This window comes from Notamacropus eugenii, chromosome 7 (assembly GCF_028372415.1).
Source record: "Notamacropus eugenii isolate mMacEug1 chromosome 7, mMacEug1.pri_v2, whole genome shotgun sequence".
NCBI lineage: Eukaryota > Metazoa > Chordata > Mammalia > Diprotodontia > Macropodidae > Notamacropus > Notamacropus eugenii.
Genome location: NC_092878.1, coordinates 23,194,936 through 23,208,950, shown reverse-complemented (window position 1 = coordinate 23,208,950; position 14,015 = coordinate 23,194,936). Strand labels below are relative to the sequence as shown.

The 14,015-nt window shown below is 41.4% G+C and overlaps 1 protein-coding gene across 1 annotated transcript; it reads left to right on the top strand.

Moving 5' to 3' along the window:
• The first annotated feature begins 1,356 nt into the window (after positions 1-1,356).
• LOC140513658 (uncharacterized) lies at positions 1,357-9,724 on the top strand. The gene is made up of 3 exons (XM_072623530.1): positions 1,357-2,983; positions 7,887-7,991; positions 9,404-9,724. The coding sequence occupies exon 1, from the start codon at positions 1,467-1,469 to the stop codon at positions 2,661-2,663; it is 1,197 nt and encodes a 398-aa protein (XP_072479631.1). The 5' UTR covers positions 1,357-1,466; the 3' UTR covers positions 2,664-2,983; positions 7,887-7,991; positions 9,404-9,724.
• Positions 9,725-14,015: the final 4,291 nt, after the last annotated feature.

Genomic DNA, 14,015 nt, shown 5'->3' with positions numbered 1-14,015 from the left:
GGTGAGGATACTGTCTTTTGAAGAGGTAAAATAATTTGCTTATGGTAGAAAATGGTAGATCTGGGATCTGAATCCACATCCTCTGCTTCCTGGGAGGTCCAGCATGCTTTCCGTCCCTCTATGTGGTTTCTGTAAGGTTATTTCCACTTCTATAATTCTATGATTCTCAGGGTTTAAATTTGACCAGATCTCACAAGAAAGCAGATTTGGCTTCTGTGTTTTTGATTAGAGAAGAGGGCAAGGAAGTTGGTCCTCCATCTGAGTTTGGTCAAGAGAAGGTTGGTAGATCCAGCCATCTTTATCTGACCATTAAAGACTCCTTGTGGATTCGGCATGTTTATTTTCTGTACTGGGCTGAGCCACCTTGCTGGAAGTGAGATGGGTGTAGAAGGTTTTTTTCTTCCTCTTTTTTTTTTCCTGAGGAGTGAAAAACAGAAAGCTGATCTTTGGTGTGAAACCACAGCTCCAAAGTTAAAACGTGTTTAGTGCTTCAGCCCTGAAAAGGCGACCGGGTATGTCCTTTGCTCAGTCACAGCCGGGAGAGAAAGAGACAGAGAGATGCAGAGAGACACACAGAGAGAGACAGAGCAGAGAGGGAAAGAGACAGAGACAGGGAGACAGAGAGACAGAGAGAGACAGTGACAGAGACAGAGAGATGGAGAGACAGAAAGACAGAGAGACAGAGACAGAGACAGAGACAGACAGAGACAAAGACAAGAATGAGAACATTCTGGGGGGGAGGGGGTCGTGAGGATTGCAGGGACGCAAAAGTCAGGAAATGACCCCTGGGATGGGACTTCAGAGGCGGTAGATTGGAAACAATGTGGCCTTATAACTTCTGTTCCTTCGGAACATACCATCCCAAGCGAAAAGAAACAAAAAAGGAAAAAAAAAAGAAAGAAAAGTGGGGGCGGGAGGGAATGGGGGTGGAGGGGGAAAGGGAGCCGGGGGTGGAGGTTAGTGCAAGCTGACATCTTAACTATAATGAGCTGCGATTGAACTGAGGATTTCCTCCATGAAAAGATGTCAGTGTGCTTATATTCCCTCCCCCCACGTTCAGAAAGGAGGCCGAGCGACAGCTGATTCTCATTTTAGGGCCCCACCGAAGAAAGCAGCCCGCTAGACAGCTCCAGAATACTGAACTGGGAGCCTTTGAGAGTTTGGTGCAGCCAGCGAGGCCTGGGTCTGTCCCATAGCGTGCCGGGAGCCAGCCCCTCGGTGGCCAGAGCAGCGTGGAGAGGAAGCTGCCCCGGCCCATGAATGGGGGTTTTGTTCCTGCGGCAGCAGGCCCTGCAGATACAACAGAGGCTGTATGAGAGGGCAATGGAAATGAGGGTTTGGCTCCCCCCAAAAAAGGCCTACTCCTTTCCATTCGGAGGGCAGAGGAATGCTGGCAAGGAGAGAAGGAACCCTCTGGAGGGAACGCCACTCGGCTTCTCTGAAACCCCATTGAGAGCGGCCCTTTCATGCCATTTAAAGCCCATTCCACTGCAGACGTGGGGAGGAGGAAGGGGCCGGCGAGATGTTTCTGTCCCCGAGCATGTGTGTGTGTGTGCGCGCGCACCTTTGTGGGCGGGATTGGTTACATTGACTCTGGTCAATTTCGGCCTGGGACCTCTCGGTGTCAGTTTCAGTCTCAGTCTCTCCAGATCTTTCTGACACTTTGTGTCTCTTTCTGTGCCCCCACCCCATTCTCCTTCCCTTTTTTTCTTTCCTCTATTAATGTTCACGTCTTTTTTTCTCTTCTCTCCCCTCCCCTGTTGTTTCTGTCTTTCTTATCTCTGGGTGCCTCTTTTACTCTCTTTTCCCCTTCTTCCTTCCCTTCCCATTGCTGTCTCCTTCTCCTCTTTTTCCTTCTTCAAATTTTCTTCTCCTTCTTCTTTTCCTCTTCTTTCTCCCTCCTCTCCTCTTCCTCTCTCCTTTACTCCCTTCCTCCTGCTTCCTGTTTTTTTTTTCTTTTTTTACACTCTCTTGGCTTTTTGTTTCCCTCTCTGTTTCAATCTTTCCCCCCACCTCTATCCCTCACTCCTGCTAGGACTCCTTCCTTTCCTCCCCTGTTTTCTTTCTCTGTCTTACTTGTCTCTCTGTGTGCCTCTCTTTGTCTTAATCTGTCTCTCTGTCTTTTTTTCCTTCTCCTTCCTTCCCCATTGCACTCTCCTCCTTCTATCCCTCTTCGTTCTTCCTCTCCTCTAAGTCTTCCTCCTCCTCTTGTCTCTGTCTCCGTTTCTTTATCTGTATGTGACTCTCTTGTCTCTGTCAGTCTTATTCTGTGTGTCTTATTTCTCTTTTTCCCTCCCACCGCTTCCTCCTTCCTGTCATCTCTCTCCTTCCTTCTCTCCCTCCCTCTCCCTGTTTCTTTGACTCTCTCTTGTTTCACTTTGTCTTACTTTGATCCTTCCTGTCTCTTTCTTTCCCCCACCTCACTCCTACTGTTTCTCCTTCCTTCTCTTCCTTGTCTCTGTCTTAGTCTCTCTGTTGCTCTCTCCCTCTCTCTCTCTGTCTCTTTCTGTCTGTCTCTGTCTCTATATCTCTATCTTAGTCTCTCTCTGTATCTCTCTCTCCCTCTCTTTCTATCTCTCTGTCTGTCTCTGTCTCTTCTCTCCTCTCTGTCTTTCTTCCACAAAACTGTAAAGTTCTCCATTAAACAAATTAGGTTTTCATGATGGGTGTGACTCAGTCTGGACTCCTGCCAGACTGACCCCACCCAGAGCTGGGGCTTTGAAAGGCCTTTCTTCACTCACCTGTCTAATTGCAAAATTAAGGCAGACCAGAAAATGTGTTTTGGGGGTAGGAAGTTGGTTTTGAAGCTGTGGCTCATCTTTTTCCATGTTCTCAGAGGCAGGGTGTGGGTCATGCTGCTGTGGGCCCAGAAACACTGTCACATCCAGACCCGGAACATGATGTAACTGGGCCCATCCCTGAAATAGTTCATTCTTTTTGGAAGAGCTAGGATATAACAAGGAGCAGAGAGCCTATGAACATAGTAGGTACTCCATAAATAAACTGCTTTGGATAACAACTGATTTGGGGGGTAATTCCACCGGATTCTCAGATAACATTATATAATATTACCCCAGTTCCAATCTTGATGAGTTACCTCACTTTGATAAAGAAACAGCCTTCGCCACTTTCCCCCTCTCCCCCCCCCCCATCTATGTGATTTAATGCAGGGGTATGCTAGAGCCAGCTTAACAGTCTAGAGAGCCAATTGTTAAATTTTTAAGGTGAGCATTTACACCTGGGAAATCAGCAAATGCTACAAGTTAGGACTTGATTTATCATTTTATTGATTGTCTAGATTTAAGAAGAGTGATAGAGAAAATGTTAATAATGAATATTAAATTTAAATTAAAAATGCATCATTTGTAATTCCCCTCTCTCAAGATCTGGTTGTTAAACACTTACCAACACACCTCTGCTGTAATGAGAGTAGTGAATTAGCGAGGCCAAATACTGTAATGGAAAGGTGACTGGATTTGGAGCTAGGAGATATGGATTCCAGTCTCAGCCCTGCTACAAGAATCATAGAATTTCAGAGCTACAAATTTGTGAGGCAGCTAGGTAGTACAGAAAGTCATAAAGACTTGGGCTCAGATTTGGGCCCAGATACTTACTAGATGTATGATCCTGTGCAAGTCATTTAAGCACTGCCTGCCTCAGTTTCTTCAATTGTACAATGGGGATAATAATAGGACTTACCTCCCAGGGTTGTTATGAGAGTCAAATAAGACAATTTGTATAAAGTCCTTAGCACAGTTCCTGGCAGATAGTAGGTACTTCGTAAAGACTTGTTCCCATTCCATTTGTGAGTAAGGGGAAATAAGGTCTTCATTCCTCCCTTCCCTCATCTACAAGATCAAGGGAGGTAGACTAAATGATTTCTAGTTTTACATTTGCTAATCTATGATATATAAAAGCTCCTTAAGCTCTAGAAAAAAAAAAGAATCCTTCTAAAATCAGAGCCGGGACTTTTACTGAACCTTCTGTTTATGGACATAATCTGTGGCTATTGGGGCTTGATCATTCTCAGATTTCAAATGAGCATTTGCATCAGGGCATGTAGACACTAGGCCACTCACTGTGTCAGGTCACTTATCCACTTGAACTAGAAAGAAAGGAAGACAGGTGGTGGTTTTGGATATTGGCTGTTCAGAGGAACAGAAGGAATTGGAGGATGAGAAGGGAAAGGTTTACAGAGTAAGATGTTTCTGCCAGCGCTTCCTGAAATGACCCTAGGGAGCATGGGGGCATTCAGAAGGGGAAGGTGTCACTGTTTCTGAGTGAGTGGATGCTTCACATTGGCAAGGCTGAATCATGCTTTCTGTTCGCACAGAGACATACAGGCCGTCATTCATTCATTCTTTAAACATCCCAGGGAAGTGGGTCAGTGTCAGTAATGGTTATGCAGGCTGTGGATCATCAGTAGCTTCATGTTGCTTGAAATACGCCTTGCCAGTTATTTTAATATTGCTATTTTAAGGGTGGTTTGATCTGTAACCTGGGTGTTTTCATCGGAGGCCTGGAAGGGATGGAAGCAAACTGAAAAAAAAAAAAAAAAGAAATTTTTATTTCCAACCAGAGAATTCATGAGTACATAAATGTGAGAGGAGTAGGGGGCATACCACCTCAACCCAACTGCATATACTTACAGGAAATACCACTTAAGGGGAATGACTATGACTTAATTAGGGTTAGCCATTTCAGCATAGTATTCAGATCCTACCTCCCCACCTCCAAGTCCTTCCCCCACTGTATCCCACACCCCCCATATACACATAGGAATGGTTAATGAGTAACTTAGAATAGTTTGGATAAGGAACCACTCTAAGGTAGTACTATTTTGTGGACTTACTAACCATCAGAAAACAGGCACAAAATTAAACAAACATTAAGCACCTACTAGGTGCAAGATACTGTGTTAGATGTGGTAAGTACCAAGCAAAATGCAAAATAGTTCCTACCTTCAGGGAGTCTACATTCTTCTAAGAATGGATGTTCTTCTAACATGCATAGAGATAAATATATACTGGATAATTTGGGGAGAAAGAGAAGAATCACAGCTAGGGGAATCAGGAAAGACTTTCCATAAGGAAGAAGGGAACTTACTAAGCATGTACTACTGATCCCACAACAAACTTGTGAGATAATTGTTATTATAATCCTTATTTTACAGTTGAGGAAACAGAGGCAGAAGGTAAGTGATTTGCCCAGGGTCTCATGGCTAGCAAGTGTCTGAGGCTGGATTTGAACTCAAGACCATTTCCAGGCCCAGTAGGCTATCCATGATGTCATCTAGCAGCCTTGGATAAAGTTTATTAAAGAAAAAAAGGGTTACAATAATGCTAATCCAAGTATATCTCATTTAACATAATGCTTTACCTAAGGTCGTATATAAACCAAATTTTGTTTTACATCCAATTCCATTTTTCCTTTCATATTACATAAAACTTGCAAAGAGAGTTATCATTTCTGATTACTTTTTAGTTGTCTGGTGGTTAAACCTTAGATACTTTAACTTCCAATATTTTCTGCCAGTCCATTATGTCTTTAATGGCCTTAAGGTTGTGTGGTTTGGTCTTCGTTCTTGAAGAGGATCATGACATCAGACATGACTTGCAATTGACTTTGATTTGAAATGGTTTTAAACACTTAAATGAATACTAGAAAAGTCTCCTCTAAGGTTCCAAATTCTTGACCTAGACTTGACTTTCCATTCTCCATCCTACATATTCATTTAGTTGACAAATGCTGTTGGTTTTACCTAGACAGTTTTCATATCATCTATCCCTTTTTCTCCACTCATATAGCTACCACCATCCTTGTCTTTCACCTGGACTATAGCATTAACTTCCTAATTGGTCTCTATGTTTTCAATTTCTCCTTCCCTAATCCATCCTACCTAGAGCTACCAAAATAACTTTATCATTCAAGACTCACATTACTCCTATGCTCAAGAATCGCTTGTGCTCCTGATTACTTGTAGGGTATAATACAAACTCTCCAGCTGGACTTTAAAACCCTTCACCACTGGACTTCGGTTCACTTTTCCAGATTTATGTCTCATTACTCCTTTTCACACACTGTATTCTAGCCTTTCTTTACTCTTCTTTGAACTTGGCACGTGCTGTCTTGTACACCTGGACTGCCGTCCTCTCCTCTATCTCTTAGGTGCCTTAATTTCTTTCAAGTCTTAGCATAGGCACTACTTTCTATGGGAAGCCTTTCTTCAACTCCAGTTATTAATACTCTTTCCCTCTTTAAATCATCTGGCACTTAATTTATCTATATAAATGGTGTATTTCCTCAGTACCATGTAACTTGCTTGAGGGCAGAAGCTATTTCTGTTTTACCTTTGTATCCTGAGGAATTAATACAGTACCTTGCACATAGCAGGCTACTAACAAATTCTTGTTAAATGAACAATTCGTGATTCTTTTTATAAAGCCAAGAATTCTTTGTATAATATTTCCCTGTTGTTTCCTTCGTCTTTTGAAGGACAAAAATATTAAGACAAGTCAGGAAGTAATTAGCTGTTCTGCTTGTGGCAGAAAGAAAACTCTAGCAAATGTTTGAATGATGGTGGCTCTTCATTACATCCTATTCTGATAACCAGAGAACCCCTACCTTAGAGCTGGTGCTAAGCAGGGTGTCTTTTCTCTACTGACCCCTCCAGGCCAATGATCCAGTCATTGTGCTCCTCTCTTTCTCACTTGATGGCCAGATGCTGATCATACATCTCCAACATCTCCACCCTTTCCTGAGGGAACACAGAATTTTAGCTACACTGTGACTCGAAGACTTAACTCTTCCCAATGGTCCCTGGCAGCTCCCCTCTAGGCTGTAAGGTCCTGCAAGGCAATGAACTCTGTAGGTTCCTGGACCTTTCCAATTGCCATTTTACACATATTGTTTTCCCCAGCTGGGAGTATTTTAAAAGCAACATCTATCTTTTATGTTTATATAAATATATCTATACATACATAAATTTGCAAACAGTTTTTAGTACAGAGTTTGGCACATAAATGCTTTTTCATTCATTCAACCATAATATGAAAAAAATGCTTCCTAATTTTTCTATTTTTTTAATGTCGATTTATATGTTCATTTTTCTTGAAGGGACATTAGAATGTCTGATATTTATGGCATCTTTCAAAACAACTCAAAATTCTTCTCATGTGATATTTTACAATCATATCTTTCCCAGGAATTGTGTGTAGAGACTGAGAGGGACAAAGCAAATATAACTATTCCTAATTTACAGATGGAAAAACTGTCTCAGAAAAGTAACTGGCATATTGGGAAATAGTATGGCAATTGTAGAGAAAGACTAGGGTAGGGGAAGGAATAAGCGTTTATATAGTAGCCATGAAGTGCCAGGTGCTGTGCTAAGCAGCTTCAGAAATATCTCATTTGATTATCACAGCCACCCTGCAGGTTAGGGGCTTTCAGTTATTCTCATTTTATAGTTGAGGAAACTGAGGCAAACAGAAGTTAAGTGACTTGCCTAGATTTTCATAGCTGAGAATTGTTTGAGGCCAGATTTAAAGTCAGGTCTTCCTGCCCAAAACTGTGTCCACTGTGCTACTGCCTATATAAATCAACAGAAAATTTTATACCTCTCCCCCAGATATATCAGATATAGTTAATATATTAATATAACATCAGCACAATTGTTCGTATTAATGCAATATATTAATATTATAACAAATAGATATTTATAGAGATTATTTAATATGACCTCTCATTTTAAAGATAAAGACGCTGTCTCAGAGAAGTTAAGCAGCTCAGCCAAGGTCAGGCAGCTAGTAAGTGACCAGAACCTAGATTTCTTTCCTCTGGTCTAGTGATCCTTCCAGTAACAGTTACTTCTTTCTCTTGACTCCCAGTCTAGGGTTCCAGCGAGTAGATATCCTAAACATAAGGAAATATCAGTGGCTTCCACAGTATGGACAACAACCAGGAGACTTTTGAAATCAATATCATCAGCTAAGGTAAAATCTCCTTTATTATTTAATGTTCTATTGATTTTCCATTTTTGAAAGATGTGAATCAAGTTCACTTACCCAACTCCCTACTCTTTTTCTCTATTGGTGATTTGTCTAGATGCCAGAAAAATCAAGACAAGACCTCCCCTTATTTACTAGCTGGCCCTTGGCCCATTGGCTTCTATGCCAAGGCTCTCTAGAGATCTAGGTCAAGTCTTTTATTTGCCATGCCCTTTGTGCAATGAAGGGGAGGGGGTGTCTTATTCAGTCTGTCTTGGGCTCCCTGAACATCAGAAGGCAATGTTATTTATTCAAGCACTGGGCTTCTAAGTACTGGGGTGGCCAGTGTTTACTCAAAGAGCAGTATGGGCAGCTAGGTGGGGTTTTATGGAGCAGCTGGTCATGTGAGGCTGTCTGAGCAACTCAAGGCCTCATGAACTGGAGGACTAGAGGCGCTACAAAGAAGAGACTACAAGGGCGTACTGCATTTTACAGTCACATGTTCACTAAAGGGTCATCTTTGGGCAGTGGGAATTTTATTTGATTGGATTTGAAGGATTAGAAGACATAAATTATATGGAAAGGATGTAGGAGGTAGAGGAAAGACAGAAAGACACAGGACAAAGAAAGAGAGAAAAGGAGGGGGTGCAGAAGAGACAGACAAACAGAAACACAGAGACAGATAGAAAAGAGGAGAGAGAGAGAGGCAGAAGAGAGATAGACACAGACGTAGGGAAAGAGACACACACAGACACAGAAACAGAGAGATAGAAAAGGAGAAAGAGGCATGAGAGATAGAGACAGAGAGAAAGAGACAGAGAGACAATGACAGAGAGACAGTGGCAGAGATGAAGGTAGAGGTCTACAGAGAGATGGAGAGGCAGAGACAGTAAGAGGAGAATCATTTCTGTTTACTATGCAGGCAATGGTTAAATAAAGATTTGGGCCGGCAGCAATACTTTGCTTCATTTAATTACACCATCCTTTGGTCTCATGCTAAATCAGTGACTATGGGAACAGCTCAGATCTTCAAACTGACGGGCCCAAGACCTCTTCCCAGCCTGCCACATAGTCAGAGGGGGAAAAACTAAGGTTCCTGTTTTATATTTAAACCAGGGATTGACTCATAATTGTAGCTGTCATGAGGGGGGTGATGGAGACATTATGTAATCTGGTTCTTAGAGCGATGTGTGTTTAAGGTTTCTGCTCTGTTCATGCCAGAGGAAATTTTGTCAAAGGGACAAAAAGGGGCCGTGCCCACTGAGGGAGAGCTCAGCTGACTGCTTGGTGTGGTGGAGGGGCCCACATGGTAATGACAGTGACCTCTATTAGACTTTCTCAAGTTTATCCAAATCCACAAATGAATGAATTTCCTGTGAAAACCAACTCCCGCCTCCTCCCTTCTTATTTTTCCACAGATTTTAAATATGGATGTTGTTGGTCAAAAGCTACAGCAATAAAACAGTGACATCATGCAGTGGAAAGAGTGAATTTGGAGTCAGAGGACCTGGGTTTGAATTCCAGCTCTGTTTTTTGTCCCTGTGTCATCTTGGGCGATTCATTTAACTTCTCTGGATCTCGATTTCTTCATCTTCAAAACGATGGGTGAGGGCAAGGGTCTGTAGTCCCTTCCAACTCCAGATCCATGGCCCTATATCTAGAAAACTGTCTATAAAATAACTTCCACTCAAGCATTATGGAGAATTGCAATCAGGGTCCATAAATCTATTTATCGGACGAAATTTCTTTTCCCTCACCTCTTTTTAGTGTCACCAATTCTTTCCATGCTTTCCAGTGTCATGATATGCTTAGGGACACAAAGCTTGTGCTGTCTTATAAGCCAGAGGTTCTATTTTTATTTAGGCCTTTAACCTGTCCACTGTGTGATTTCTTGTGGACTAGGAATAATTTGCATGACTTTTGGTGAACACTTTTAGGTAAGGTCAGTATTCAGTGCCATGGAAAGATGTCTGATTAATTCACTTCAGTTTAATCTGAAAGGAATGAAGTTTCGATTGTTTTGCTAGAGGGAGGACTCTCTTTTGGTTCCCATCCAACTAGTAATACCTGGTAAGAAGACATATTGGAAGATGGTAGAAAATAGAATTCATTTTTCTCAGAAGAATGATGTTGGAAGCAAAACAGTATTTAGAATGGGATTGGAGGGATGAAAGTCAAGAAAAAAAAAAATGAGTCCCTGAGCATGGGACTGACCTTCACCAAAATTGTTAAGTAAGCGAAGTTTGTTTTGGAGGGCCTCATCTTCTGTGAGGGAACCAATATTTCCTTGATAGTTAATTCTTGAGAGTTGAAATGAGAATCCTTAAAAATACAAATACGTATGCTCAATTAATCAATCTGCAAACATTAAGCATTTGCTGTGTTGGCAGGCACTGTTCTAGGTGCTGGGGATGAAAAGATAAAAAGAAAATGGCCAGCGTAGGAAGGAATGCAGAGTATGTAGAGGGGTGTAATGTATAAGAAGCCTAGGAAAGTAGGATAAGGCCAGGTTGTAAAGAGCTTCTAGAGGAGATAGGAAGTCACTGGAGTTGGTTGAGTAGATAGTCACTGTAGTAAGACCTTCATTTAGGAGAATCACTTTGGATACTAGGTAGAGGAGGGATTGCAGAAGGGAGAAATTTGAGATAGGGACACTAAGTAATGCCCTATTATACAATAGTCTGAGTGAGAGTTGAAGATCATCTGAAGGGTGTGGTGGCCATGTGAATAGAGAAAAGGGAGAAATTTAAATGTAGAAAAGACAAGATTCTAGTTACTAATTGGATATGTGGGGTGAGTGTGAGTGAGGAGTTGAGAAAGACACTGAGGTTGCTAACCTGGGTGACTAGAAAGAAGGATAAAGGGACCCTTCATCAGAAGAGAAGTGGATTTGGGAGAGAAAGATATTAAGTTTTCTTTTGACATGTTGAATTCAAGGTGACTATGGAACATATAGTCCAAACTATATAGGCTGATCTCTATTTGGGACATTTTGAGATTGAGATGCCTAGGGGAGACGTATCCACTTCAAAATGTTCTTCTCCAAGCCTCACTTTACTGCATCAGCAAAATGTAGGTATTAACACCTTCCCCACAATGTTTTTATAAGGATCCAATGAGCCAGGGTGTGTAAAGTGTTTTGCAAACCTTAATACACTATACAAACAAATGCAATCCATTGTTCCTATTTAGAGCTACCTCATCTTTATTATCTGTGGTCCTGGAAACATCATGCTTGGTACACCATCTTAACTGTTGGGATATCTGCATTTCATCATTCATTGACATCACCTAAAGGGAAAAAAATTCTATGTCAAAGACTACTGTACTCCAAAGTCCTAGCTTTTGCTCTAAAATTTCCCTTCCATTTGGATACCCTACAATCCAGCTCCCAATCCAACTGGCTCAATCAATCCAATGAATATTTACAATTTTCAGTAAATATTAAGCACCTACTATGTGCAAGGTACTATGCTAGGTGCTGGGGATGCAAATCCAAAACAAGACTTTCTTAGGATAGCAGAGAATTTTCAGGTATCAGTTACACACACACACACATACACACACACACATATATTTTAAGTATAGTTGAACATTAGTTACATTAGCTGCTTAGGGGCAGCTCAGTGGTACAGTGGATAGAGTGCCTGGCCTGGAGTCAAGAAGACCTGAGTTCAAAGCCAGCCTCAGATACTAGCTGTGTGACCTTGGAGAAGTCACTTAACCTTTCTTTGCTTCAGTTTCCTCATCTGTAAAATAGGAATAGTAACAGCACCTGCCTCCCAGGATTGCACACTGTAAGCCTGATGTTAGCTATAAGCCATCCGTATTTAAAGCCCTTTTTAGGCACTAAATTTTGCCACTGTCTACATTTTTTCCAATAGGCTCTACCACTTAACCCTTGTGCTTACATTTCTTCAAGTTAGGCCAGTCTATTTAACCCTTTGGTTTTTGTCTCCCTTTGGCCCCGGAGGAGTTAAAGTACATTTCTTTTGGGGGACCCAGATACTTGCCTTCTGGCTTCAGCCGCTACAACCATGAATGCTGTTTTTCTCTCTATTTCTTCTTTATCATCTTTGACACATAGACACTCTTGGAGCGTGGGTTTTTATCTTTTTGTGTGTGTGTCATAGACTCCACTGGTCATCTGGTAAAACCTAAAGACTCACAATAATATTTCATTGCCTACATTCATAATGGAAAGAAATGCTAAATTTCAGTTGTAGGTTAGTAAAAAGAAAGGTGTAATTGTTATCCCATTCAAATTCCTCCAAAATCTGTCCAGAGGAACCCTTCCCACCCACCACATTTAGAAACTCTGCCCTAGAGGCTGTCCCCTGTCCCTTGTAGTTCCACATCAGCCTTCATGGATTTTCCTGTCCCTTCCATCTTCTTTCTGTTCTTCTTGCCCCTTTCTCCTTTCCATACAATATAAAACAATATTTTGAGAAGTTCAGTATCTACCAGAGTATCTTAGGTGGATTCAGAGCTAGCCTTAGAACTGGAAACATATAAATTTAAATCCTACCTCTGACATATACTGCAAGTCATTTAATTCTTTCAGAACTCTAGACAGCTCTCCAAGTTGCAGAGAAGGTCCAACATACACCAGGAGAAGAAATTCCATATTGGGAGCTCCTTGTGCCGATGAAGTCACAGGCCCAGTACCTATTGCCCATCTGAAGGTCCATGGAAGGTCTCTTCTAGGTCTAACATTTTTTTTTGGTGGTGGAGGGCAATAGAAGTTAAGTGACTTACCTAGGGTCACACAGCTAGTTAGTGTCTGAAGTTGCTCTTGAACTCAGGTCCTTTTTGCTTCAGAGCTGGTGCTGTATCCACTGTTCTACCCTAGCTGCTCCAGGTCTAGCATTTTGTGATTCTGCAATAGCAATCACCCCTCTTAGCCCCATGGATGCTTTGCGTCCTGATATCTTGTTAGCAGTTCTGAACAACATCAGAGGATATTAAGAAGGCAATGAGAATTGCCGGGGTGGGCATTGAGAGGGAAGAACCAGTATTATGGGGACTTTTTTCTTCTTTCTTCACATTTCCAGGAGAAAGGTTCAGTTCTCAGTCTCAATACTTTGGAACTTTTATCTAATGTCTTATGGGAATGGGAATGTCCTTTGCCTATTTGTGGGGGAATAAACCAGTTTTCAGTACCGGTTGACATTTCTCAAATATTAAACCAACAGACTTCCTTTAAAACAATAGTTCTCTTTAAAAAAGAAAAAAAAAACCATTTTCAATGAACATGAAAATTTCACCTGGAATTTTGCTATTTTAGGTTGTTCCCTTAGTGGGGAAGTAGTGCCAAAGCAATGCCTTTGGATTTCCCCTTTTGAACCAAGCTATGGTTTTAGTTGAGTACAGTCATTGTAGCCTGGGACATTATGATATGAGTGATGGGTGATGCAGGACTACATAATGAAGTCTAGTTTGGGTTTATTCATTTTTCTTGGTAATGGAGAATGAAAAAGCTTCATGTGACCACGTTCCACACTTCTTACTTTAGATGCTTGGAATGGATTTTCTCCATCATAGCTTTAGCAAAACTCTCGGAACTGGTATGTCTTTTCCTTTGTATTCATTTCCCCCTCCCCCCAATCTTATCCTACCCCTGAGCAACGTTGTTTTTCTGTCAAAGGCCACTGACTTACAGAAAAAAATTAAGAGCCAGATACTAAAAGCAACTTTAATTCATAATCTTTATCATTTTACAGAATTTTTACATTTTCACCTTTTTAAATTCAGAAAAAAAGAATATATATGTTCATTCAATGAGTAAAATGTATTTCAGATCTATATGAGGGCTAAAAAAGGCTCACAAAGAGGAAGGATAGAAGAAAGGTAGAATGGAACAATAATGGTTGAGGGGAGAGACAGACAGAGACAGTGAGAGATAAAGAGAGAGACAGACATAGAGACAGAGAGATAGAGACAGAGACAGTGAGAGACAAAGAGAGAGACAGACAGAGACAGAGAGATAAAGACAGAGACAGAAAGACAGAGACAGTGAGAGATAAAGAG